The 12,653-nt window shown below is 42.8% G+C and overlaps 1 protein-coding gene across 1 annotated transcript in view; it reads right to left on the minus strand.

Annotated features, from left to right (window-relative positions):
• LOC132569101 (prostaglandin F2 receptor negative regulator-like) overlaps positions 1-12,653 on the minus strand; it is a 183,026-nt gene that overhangs the window by 20,578 nt on the left and 149,795 nt on the right. Inside the window, exon 5 of the mRNA XM_060235282.1 lies at positions 11,522-11,941. Coding sequence (XP_060091265.1) covers positions 11,522-11,941 — 420 coding nt within the window. The remainder of the gene's footprint in view (positions 1-11,521; positions 11,942-12,653) is intronic.

Consider the following 12,653-nt stretch of genomic DNA (forward strand, 5'->3'; position numbering starts at 1 on the left):
CCTCAATTCTTGACTGGAGTTTTGCCTGGAAGGCAGCTTTAACTTCGGCTGACTGAAGGCTGCCAACTTGAAGCTTCCTCCGAGGGATACCTCCTCTCCTGGGTGTGGGTTTAAAGTGAAGACGGAGATTGCAGCGTACAAGACGATGATCCGTATGACATTCCGCACTGGGCATTACTCGGGTGTGTAAGACATCTCGAAGGTCTCTCTGGCGCACCAGAATGTAGTCGATAAGGTGCCAGTGCTTGGACCGTGGGTGCATCCAGGTTGTCTTCAGGCTGTTCTTCTGCTGAAAGATAGTGTTGGTGATGGTGAGCTGGTGCTCCGTGCAGAATTCTAGCAGGAGGCGCCCGTTATCATTGCAGTTGCCAATGCTGTGTTTGCCAAGTACTCCTTTCCAGGCTTCCGAGTCTTTACCTACTCTGGCATTGAAGTCGCCAAGGATGATCACCTTGTCCTCTGTAGGGGTCTTCCGTACGAGGTTGCGTAGATCAGCATAGAACTTGTTCTTTTCTGCAGGATCTGCTTGAAGGGTTGGGGCATACACACTGAAGAGTGTTGCATGCTACTTGTTTTGAAGTGGGAGGCGCATGGACATGATGCGATCTGAGTGACCTGTTGGCAGGTTTTCGAGTTTGGAGGCAATGGAGTTCCTGACCATGAAGCCAACGCCAGAAAGGTGGCTCTCAGCCTTTGACTTACCCGACCAGTAGAGGGTATAGCCAGCACCATGTTCTTGAAGACTACCTTCCTCAGGGAAACGGACCTCACTGAGAGCTGCTATGTCAGGGAAACGGACCTCACTGAGAGCTGCTATGTCACTGCAAGCTGCTATTTTAGGACTATACCAACTTGTTAACAAGCAGAAATTTATATTCACAAAAGGACTAGGTCAAAGTGGGAAAAAGCATTGTGAAGATTCGCTTTTTGATGACCTTTTAAAGGGGAGGGCTGATATGAACAACTCCTAAATTCACCTGCATGATCTACCATACCTTAGAAAAGGGGAACTGTATATTGTTGCTATCTCAATGGTAACTGTAACTGACAATCCAAATGCTGCTTAGACAAGAGATAATTTTCCCTCCATACTACTGAAGACTGCCCTGAAATGACTCAAGGGCAAGGGCTTTAGTGATATGCGGACTGAGATGACTTCCTGAGAAAGGAGAGAGGGAATGAAACTACCCTCCAGTTAATTCAGAGTTCAGTATTATTCAGCTTTTGAAGAGAACATCTGGAAAAATAACCTTTTCCTAGGAGTTCTGAATGAGAATTTAATAAAGATTTGTTTATTTTTTTAAAAAAAATGCACAGGAATAAAATTTATATGATCTGAAGAGAAACCAGAGTATAAATCCACAGGAATAAAATCTAAGCCAACAAATTTTTAGTAATAATTTCAATGGAGGCCCAGGTCACAAAGGTGGTTCAGCTGGAGTTTTTCCATCTTTGCCAGGTTAAATAGTTGGCCCCATACCTATCACTCTCTGACCTACCCATGGTGATCCATGCAATTGTCACTTCCAGGCTACATTACTGTAACTCATTGTATTTACTGTAACTCATTTTATGTAGGGCTTCCCCTGAGGTTAATCTGGAAAATGCAACTGGTTCAGAATGCAGCTGCAAGGGTTCTCACAGGCAGGGCCAGCGCTAAGGGTTCTGCTGCTCACAGCAGACACCTGCGTAGCGCCCCCACCCCCAGCTCCATTGGGAAATTAAAAGTGACGTCATCAAGCAGGCAAGGGGTGGGGAGAGCCAACCCTTGCGTACCTTTGGGATCGCCTTTCCTGGAATGTCCCCAATAGAGAGTTATGCTTGAATGATCAAAATCTGCTGGTGGTCCCTGGCCCAAAGAGCAGCCAGCTGTCTTCAACCAGAAGATACTCTGATGGGACAGTCTTCCGGGAGAGATAAGGGACCTGCGGGATCTGGTACAACTACATAGGACCTGCAAAACAGCTGTTCCACAGGGCCTATGGTTGGGTATCAGGTGCCTAGCTGATAGCTACAGTGAATTCTGCCCTCTTCCTCCTTCCCCTCTCCCCCATTTCCCCCCTTTCTTACCCTTCTCCAGATGTTTTCTACTGCTCCTCGGTCTGAGTACACCATCTTAAATTGTAAATTGTATACTGCTTTGTTGATTTTATTGCTATTTATCAACTTAGGTTGTATTTTAGAAAGTTTTATTGTATCGTTATGAATTGTCCAGCACTCTGAGCCAGTTCAGGGAGAGCAGATTAGAAATTAAATGAAATAAATAAATATTTGTGTTTTTAACTAAAATTGCATGCGCAGAGTCACAAAGAAATTACAAAATAAATATACACTTCTCCAGAAGGGATTAACATGAAAAAAACTGTACATGCCTTTATAAAGAGGTATGCTCAGACTGAGAATTTCTTTTATATTCAAATCCATAGAAGAACTCTTGAGGCCTGAACTGAAATGCGCATGAGTATTGCAAGCTTGACAAGTTTGTATTCTGAATCCAGCAACCATAACCTTGGCAACATCACTAAGCCCTGCACATTACTGCAGTATAATCTCTCTAAAGCGACTGCTCTCTTTGAAATGGGCTATTTTAATTAAGGAACAGTATCTTGATATCACATTTTGTCTACGGGCAGGAGGGAGAGAAAGAAATTCAAGAAAATAGGCATGTCATTTAATCACATGTAAAAGAATAAAGTTTAAACATCTGGGATCTTGGTTAGGGCTATTTTCTTAAAACATGGGGAAGACACAATCCAATTCTAGAGCCACTTGAAGGCAAGAATGTAATCTAGTCATGCCAGGTTGATAAGAACATTGACATTTCAGTGCTACATTGAACTGAGTATCACCCCCTGCCCATCACATGAACCACTTGAGGAAAAACTGATGTAATGCACAAACCGTTTCTAATCCAAAACATTACTCATATCTACCCAGCATCAGCTTTGGCACTATTACAGTAAAGCTACTATCATCTGTTCATTTAAACAAACCATCCCTTCCCCACATACAGTTCCAGCCAGCTACCACTGCCAGTTATTTTTCCTGTAGATAATATTTTTTTTATCGCTAACCACACATCAAACAGATATTACAAAAAAAAAAATCCTCAGTTTTAGCTGAGTATCGCATTTCCAGCCACCAGCTTACAAGAGCCACATAAGAAAGCACATTTCCATCCAATAAGCGCAAAAGAATTGAAGGCTGGGATGATTTTTTAAAATAAAAAAATGATTTTTTAAAATAGAAAAATGATTCTTTAAAATAAAAAATCAAGTTCTTTTATGCTGTCTTGAGCAAATCTCTTTTTCAGAGTATGGGGTGGGGGGAGGGGAGCCAAAGATGATGAAGTGTGTTTCTTCATCAGTAAAGAATATTTTGTTTCATTCATATTTTTAATACCAGTCTCAGCCCATAGCACATCAGACCTTGCTACATTTGGTTCCGTTCAAACGGATTGCAAAAACATTCCTCTGATGTGAGCTCATCAACCCAGATCCAAAGATTACCTCAAGGTTGCCCACAGGTTGCCTCCCTCTTTTAGCCTTTTCTCCTTTGCTCTGCAATAGCAACACACTCCCCCACCACCACCCAAGGATCAGGGAGTATATCTTTCCAGCCCAATTTACATTTCACCTCTATTTTGTAGTGGTTAGGCAGTTTGTGGGCAGTTACTTATCACTCACAAAAGTACATATTTCTCTTGTCAGTTTAGTGGAACAAAACACTGAGCAACAGTTTTGCAGGAAGATCATGCTTGAACATTAGCAAGGCAAGCCTGGGGAAAACACATAGGAGGAGGGGGGAACATGAACCTGTGCAACACCTGTACTTCATGATCACTATACAGACACAGCAGAATATACAAATTGGTGTCATAATTTCTAATAGTTTCAGAGGGTAGCTGTTGTTCTTCAGTAGAGCACCTAGATTCGATTCCAGTAGCATCTTAGAGACCAACAAGATTTTGGGGGTATAAGCTTTTGACAGTGGTATCTGATAAAGGGAGATTTTGACTCTGGAAAGCTTATACTCCCCCAACATCTTATTGGTCTCTGTGCTACTAAACTCAAATCTAGCTATAATTTCTAATAGTTATGCTGCAACAAAACTTTCATGTTTGATCTAAGTGGCCTGTCAGTGTTGGGATGTGGGTAGCTAACTATATGGAGCACAGAAAGAACAATTCTCAGCATGACTGGGATGGGAGCAGGCATGCCACAGCAGAATACAGGAAGCAGGTTGAGCTAATCACTGGGAAGGCCTCAAGCCCAAGTTGGCACAGGGATGCTGGGGAGCTACGTAAACTATAAATTGTAGCTGCCATGAAGGAAGTCAAATTTTGTAGTACAACTTGGAACCAAGTCTAGTGTGATATTTCAGGGTAGGTCTTTTGTGATCAACACACATATGAAACATGCTATTTTACTGTAGCTAAAAAGGTAATAAAGATAGCCAAAGCTTACATCCACCTATTTTTTTCTAAAGCACGTATCAGTTCACGATGTTGTGTTTCACCATTACCCAGAGCGCTGAAGTGGCACATCCTACTCAGTTATTGATAGCTCCTCTTCCCTTTAAAGAAAGGTAGGCAAGAAGCATGTTGCCCTCTTGATCTCACAGTTATTTTACATGCTCATCTCAGATTCCATCTTCAGGATGTTACTGAATGGTGCAGGGCTGCCAAGAGTCACATAAGAATATAAGAGAAGCCAGGTTGGGTTTCCTGCTATGCTACTCTTATGTCCTAAGTTGAACAACCAGGGATGAGAAGGAGTTGAGACCAAGACGGAGGTGAGTTAGAAGGTGGTGCGGGGGGGGGGGGGAGGAGAGAGAGAAACCAAGGCATACTATGAGAGGGAGAGAACAAAGTTAAGGAGGTCTACACCTTTGAAAGATGTGGCTAAGCAGACAAAACAATGGAGCTGGGTGCAAGGAAAGGAAGAGGTAAAGAGACTGCTGGAAACAATAACCTTGTTAGGAGGCTGCAGCCTGATAATGAGTCTAGATGGGCTGACTGGTCTTGCCTTGCTCCAGTATTGGCTTGCTTAATAAATTCCACAGACTAAGCTGCTGGGAGCAGAAAGGAGAAAAATGCCAATTTATTGTGCTCTGCTTTTGCTGAGCCCCTAGTGGCTGCACTGCAGAAGTGTATTAGAGGTAAAATAAATCATGATGCATTCTGACTGCAGTGCGGCTTCACGGGCCTTCCAGCTGACTTGTGCCCTGGGAATTTTGTCCTCCCCCATCTCCCCCCCGCCACTCAGCAGCCTTGGAATGGCATGTCTTAATAGAGCTTCAACACAAATAATCTAGACCAATTCTGCATTTAGCACTTTCCTCCCTTCTGTGTGGGGCTCCTCATAGCTATTTTTTCCAGATCCTGCACTGGCATTTCTAGAGCAGGGTTGCATGTTCCCTGCTTGCTCCCTGCCCTGTGCAAACTCAATAGCCAAAAATGAGACCTGGGCAAAGGCTAGTATAGAGTCGGTCCTAGATTATGCAGCCACCCCCTTTTCCATAGTCTCTGTCCTAAGGATGGCTCTCATAGCTGTTCCTTATTCTACTCAAATACATTTATGACCCCTAAGAGGAGATACCACAGCCAACCTAATGCTTCCAGTCCTCATCCATTACATGGCCGCTGTACATACTTAGGGAAATGCAAGGGTCTCAGAGAAAATACTGACAATCACAGCAAGCAGTATTGCTAAGAGGTCAGAGTTGCCCCATAACATTGTAATATCAACATGAAGTTCCATCTGCAGCCTTGTACAATAACTGGGTCACCCAGAGAAGAAAAAAAGACACTCCACGCTGATAACTCCTAACCATGCACAGAGACCTAGATCACAAGCTGTACAGAAGATTAGTACAGCAAGTACTGAAAAATTACAGCAGCCAAACTACAGAATCTAAAGAAACAGAACTTGTAATCAACAAGTAGAATGTTCCTTTTAAAATAGTCATACCATTCCACTTGGCAGCTTTATATACATACAGTAGTAGTACAATGGTACAATGCAAAGAATATGCCTATCCCTTATGCCATCCCAAATGACAACAGTTCCAGAAAAGCTGCAATACCAGATTATTGTAACGGGGTCAAATCATTGTTAATATTCCACCCTTCCACCATATAACAGTGTATTTTTTGTTTCATCTCTAAAGATCTTGCTGATCAAAGTAGCGTTTCTTTAGTTCCATGTTTATCACCACTCCATCCTTGAGTAGATGCCTCGTGCTCTTGCCTCATTGTTTTTTGGAGAAAATGTAATGAGCTGAAAGTGAAGCAGACTATTAATTATGAACTATGAAACAAAGAAAAACACTGGATCATCTCTAGGTGGCCCACAACTTGTTTAAAGTATACACTATACAGAAAGAATTCAAAGTCTAATGGGATGAATTGAGAGATATTTCAACCTACCTAATCAAAGCCCATTTGACCGTTTAGACTGTGAAATTGTCCCAAAAGCACTGGTGAGTACTCATTTTAGGAGACTGAATACAGCACACTGAATTATCTTCGATAGCTACAGAGGAGGAAGCATATAGATGATTTTTGTTCTACATTTATAAGCTCTAGAAGGTAGCTTATAAAAGAAGTGGCTTCTGACTAAATGTTAAAAAAACTAAAAAAAAAATCATTTCTCATAATGGAAACAAGCAAGCAGTTATACCCCCCCCCCAACCACAATTGGTACCATTTTAATAGTGTGAGTTGGGGATGAGTAACAAGATGGCCATGTTTGCAGAAAGTAAATTATTCAGGATGAAGAAAAAACAAGCAACTGAAAAGTCCCCCAAAATGATGTTCAAATTAGGTGAATGGGCAACAAAAATGGATTATTTTTTTACTTGCTTCATTTATACTTCACAGTGGGGACCCAAAATGACTCAAATTGTTCTCTCCTGCATTTTATTCTCACAACCATGTGACATAAATTAAGGTGAGAATGTGTGAGTGGTCTGAGGTTGCCCAGTGAGTTTCCATGGAAGAATGGAACTTGTATACCATGTTGGCTCCAGTTAAATGATGCATTTGGGGACAAAAAATCCTAAGCATATAAAATGCTCTGAAGAGGTCTAAACTGACAGCAGTTACTGGGCACAAGGTATTTAGGCTGTGGCTGACAGTTCAGTGGTGGTGAAAAAGCTACTTGTGGCTGCCAAAACATAAATTCCATTATATGAGTTATTAAAGAATGGATAGAAAATAAGATAGTATCACAATGCCATTACAGAACCTATGGTACAGGTACCATATTGTGTATTGTGTACAGTTATGGGTGCCCCAATTGTAAAGACTACAAGTGCCAGAAAGGGCAAACAAATGCTCAGGTGGTCGGAGGTTCTTCCTTTTGAGGAAAGGCCAAAACATTTGGGGGCTTTAGAGTGTGCAAGAAAGACAGCCAGGACAGGGCAAAACAGAAGGTCACCAAATTATTTATCATATGGAAATGGGTACCCTTTGACCCTTGTTTGTACTACCATAGCAACATAGTCTGTGTTTCTTTCTGAAAGAGCAGACCTGTTTCAGCACAGAAGACAAAATAATTGTGAACTCTCTCACATCTGATTGAGGGGGAAGCTGGAGACAGTCTTACAATGGAACTATTACAGTCAGCCTCAAGCTTAATTTCTCTTGTGAAAAAAGAAATCGGGATGGTCATAGCAAAGGATGGTCATAGCAAAGAGCACAGAAACCACTTGCACCAGTGTTACTTTAGAAATGTGCATATCCTGGGATATAACCTCTGAAAAGGAGTCTATTAATTGCCGCCTGGGAGTGACTCACATTCTAGGGAGGGTGGCCTGGGAATGTGAATCAAATGCCAAATCTTGTCCAGTATCACGGCAGAGGGTGGTGCTGGGGCTTGGAATGGAAGTGGTGCTGGTGAGCTCTGAAGTTCTGCATTCTCATAATATGAATGTCAAAGGTAAAGAAAGAAAAGAAAGAGTTGAATTTATACCCCGCCCTTCACTCAGAGTCTCAGAGTGGCTTACAGTCCCCTTCCTTTCTTCTCCCCACAGCAGACACCCTTGAAGTAGGTGGGGCTGAGAGAGCTCTTAAAGAGCTGTGACTGACCCAAGGTCACCCAACAGGCTTCATGTGGAGGAGTGGGAAGCTGAACCTGGTTCTCCAGATTAGAGTCCACTGTTCTTAACCACTACACCAAACTGGCTTTCACACTGTCCTAATTTATGTCTTCCTGCCCCAACCCTGGCTCTGAATGGCAACACCTTTGCATCATGCAGGTTCAATGACAACAAGTGATATCTCAGGGCGGGGAGGGGACAAACAGATTGGTCTGTTTGCTGTTGATGAAGACTAAGACATCAAAACATTGGACCAGTAAGAGAGACTGAGGGCAGACCCACAAGACAGAAAAGTTGGAAATTTTAAGGAGAAAGACTGAAAAAGAAGCACAACGATTTAACAATTCAAGTGATGTTATTACTGTGGCAGTCAAAGGAACAGAGTGGGAAGGTACAGCCCTCTAGTGCTGGACTTGGGCAAAGGTAGAGTCAACACCATTAAAGTTGCTGCTTTAGAAGATTCTGAGCAGTCTGTAGAGGCACACAGGCCTTAGGTATGACTTCAGAGACTAAGAAGGAGCTTCACATTCACAAGCAGGAGGCCTTGAGATACCAGTTCATGGGGGCAGGCCCGGTCCTTGGGCGCATAGCAGACTCAGGCCTGCCATGCCCCACCCCCGTACCACCTCCTCCCTCCCCTGCCTCCTCCCCCGTAGGTCTATTTAAATGCCTGGAACTGGCGCTACAGTGCCGGGCTCCAGGCTATCTAAAGGTGCGCCCCATCCCACGATCAGCTGATCAGCATGGGGGGGGGGACGCCTTTAGAGAGCCCAGAGACCAGCGCTCCACTGCCGGTTCCAGGCATTTAAATAGACCGGGGGGGGGGGGTGGAGGGAGGGAGGAGAAGGCTGGGGAGCAGGCAAACTAGACGTTTGTCTAGGGGGGAGGGGGGATGGCCAAATTCGGTGCCCCAACCCTGCTAGTGCCCTAGGCAACCACCTAGTGGGCAAGCCAGCCCTGCCTAGGGGTCAGCAATGAGGGAAGGATCCTGACTCATCATCCAGATTGACTAGTTAGACACTATGAGAGACAGAATGCAGGTCTTTGGGTCTGACAAGAGCTAAATTGTTACATAGAACATTTTAAAATCATTAGTGAGTGAGATGGGATGAATAGGGAACTCTCCAACTGGAAAGATCTACTGGAAATAATTTTGCTATATTTATCTGTAGAAGTTCATGGAAACAAGAATAATTTAAAAAAATAATAATCATATAGCATGCTAGGGTTCCTGCAGCAATAATTAAAAAAAAATCATAATCACTGGAGCAAGAATGCATGTAAAGTCACCAACCTGCACAGATAAAAAGTAGCCTTAGAGACCTCCTGCAGTTCAGCTAGGTTGCACATTGTGATGTGTATGTACAATGAAAAGCTTTCCTTGAAACATGAAACCATTCAGACAAAGAGATGCTCCGAGAAAAGCCCTGGCAGGAAGCCAAGCTAGTACTACGAAGATCTTCGAATCCAAATAAGTCCTTCCAGCTTTAAAAGAAATCAATACAGACACTGAAGTCTCTTGCAGCAACCACTAAAAGCTTTTATGTGAAAATCTTTAAGGATTTCCTTTAACAATAGTTCTTCCAATCTTTATTGGCTTCTAAGATGTACACAAAGGAAAATGCCTACGTTGGGCCCATCTCCAGTGTTATGAAGCATCTCGGATATTTTAACTTGAACAAAACCACAGCAGGGATATAAACAAGGACTAGCCAGTGTGTTAGCATTGCTTCACACTGAACACAGTACCACAGGCATAGAATCACAGAGCTGGAAGGAGCCATACAGGCCATCTAGTCCAACCCTCTGCTCAATGCAAGATCAATGCATGGCAGAGTTTAAGTGAATGCTTTAAACTGGAAGGGGAACCAAGTATCCCTAAACTCTGGAGCATATGTAATGTACACTCACTGGACATTGACTGGTCATACCACCACTATGCCTTTCCATCATACTTTCAGTTTTCATGTCAAAAATGAATCCATAATGCCATGTGGAGTGGCTCTTATCTACCATTATCTCTCCTGTGCATGTATTTGGGGGGGAAATTGCCCAATAAGAGCAATATCCCTGCCTGGTGGAATGAGCTCCCCCTGGAGATCCAGGCCCTGCGGGATCTACTTCAATTCCACAGGGCCTGTAAAACAGAGCTCTTTCACCAGGCTTTCAGCTGAGGCAGTGGACATCACTTGTTATTGGCCTCCCCACATTCATTCCATCCTAGTGCTGTAGGACCTGCTGGACCTGGACAATAGACCACGTTTGTGAGGCAGAATTTGCCATTTTAGTCTCTACTATTACTCTGTAATTGTAGATCTTAATATATTTTAATTGATTTTTAACTGATGATTGTCTTTTATGATGTAACCCGCCCTGAGCCTGTTCTACGGGAAGGGCGAGCTAAAAATCAAATCAAATAAATCAAATTAAAAAAATAAGAGCAGAAAATGTACAAAGGGGCTGAGACAGAAGGAAGTAAGGAATATGTAAGTAAGGAATACTGTGGCCCTTTACTCAGTGTAGCCCCATTTCTATCATAAGTAGACAAACCAACACTATGCACAAATCTGCCTTTTAGATGTCTGCTACAACTGAGACACTCTGCATTTTTGCTGCCAGACTGGAAGTTCTGCTTGGTGAAGAAAAGAGGTTGTTATCTACTGAAAGAACAATCAGCTTGAAGGCATGATCAACACATCACTTCTCATTCATAGCATGGATAAGCAGGTGGTTCTCACTACTGCATGTACAGAGTCAAAATATTACTGTTGCTATAACAGACTTTCAGACTGGCATTCAGGGCATAAAACAGCTGAACCCTAAATACTGCTTAGCCTCCCTGCATTGAGTAGTATACTGCGTGCCCTACCTGTTCTTCCACACAGAAGGGCAATGTGATCAAAACACAGGATTATAAAATACTTGGTTTAAAATGACCATATGAAATTGTCCACTGCACATCCATTTTTGATCCCTAAAGCAACTGTGAACCCCGCCCCCCCTCCATAGTAACGGGGCAGATAGAAGAGCTACACAATGTACCACTACTAGTCACAGCTCTGACTGGGCAGAAATTGTGAAAAACTGCAGTTGAGCATAATGAAATATGTATGCATTGGGCAACTTATAATAGAAGTTCAAATCTACAACAGACTGGATCCCCTATAATTGTGCCCATGCACATGAAGAACCATGTCCTGATTTCTCCTAGTGATTAAATGAATCTCCTGACTTACAAGTAGTGTACAATTTTGTTCCAGAACAGAGACAAAATTCTGTCCACAATTTCCTAAATACTAGCTGTCTCAGGATGTGTCTGCAGGAACTGAAGAAGTCATCCTCCCTCATCAACCACCTTTGCAAGCACTGTCTTCATTATGTTCTTTCCACTATTGCCATATTGAAGTTGTGTACTGACCTGAGGTCTGAAAGTCTATCTGGATGGGGTTGGATAAGCCATTGACTGCCTCTCGCCACATGCCTCCACCCCCTGGTGACCATGCAGTCACCACACAACGATACAGCCCAGCATCAGAAATCTGCGTCTGGTACATTCTGTAGCGGAACTCATTCTCCTGGACCTTCTCTAGGACCACACCATCCACCCGGTCCTGGTCTGTCCAATCTTCCCGTCTCACCACTGAATCTTGATTGAGGGAAATGATGCGCATGGTTCCATTGGCATTTGAATGGTCATTCAGAGACTTCTCTGCTGTAATGAGGACTGAGTAACGAGGACTTTTGATGTTCCGGGAAGACACCTTGCATGTCATTTCAAAGGTGTGCCCAGCCATGAAGAACGGCTTCAGCTTCACAGCTTCTACAGTCAGTGCATAATCTGAGAAGAGCAAAGAAGGCATAGATATAAGAAACAAGCAAAGGACAGATAAACATATAAAGCAGCAAGGGATTAAAAACAGCCATTTCCAGTCCCTGCAGTGCATTTTAATACAAAAGTTCTGGAGTGCTTTGCAGTCTGTTACATGCACAGTTGCAGGACAGTGAGTTCCCCATGTGAGAGGGCTTTCAGAAGCAGCATGCTGCATTTATAACTGAAAAAGAAACAGCAAGGAAAAGGTAGGTGTGCAGAATAATTACATACTTAAAATTTTATCTCCATGCTTCAAGTCCTAAGTGAGCTTTAACAAGAAGCCAGGGCTGCCATTTCACATTACAGAATGCCTGTGAAAATGAATATAGATAACCTTCAAGTATGAAACCAACAGAATTTCTGATACGGAAGATTTTAGAAACGATATTCAACAATGGACAGTTCTTTGAAGTATCTCTAAACTTAAGGTTTCTCACTTTATTATAGATATTTATCCAGCATTTCCACCTGCATTTTGTCAATGGTATGCTTGGTGCTTTTTAATCCCTTTTTCTTTTAGAGGACTTTTAAGGCAGAATAGAAACAAGAGTACAGTATGTATAGGCTAGCATGGTGGTAACTTCTTGTCACCGTGTTCTTGAATACAGAATATTCCCAGGTCTAAAGGAAGTGACATTAGGGACTAGACTATATGCTTATTTTCCTGAGCCACTTCCTG

Source organism: Heteronotia binoei, chromosome 3 (assembly GCF_032191835.1).
Source record: "Heteronotia binoei isolate CCM8104 ecotype False Entrance Well chromosome 3, APGP_CSIRO_Hbin_v1, whole genome shotgun sequence".
NCBI lineage: Eukaryota > Metazoa > Chordata > Lepidosauria > Squamata > Gekkonidae > Heteronotia > Heteronotia binoei.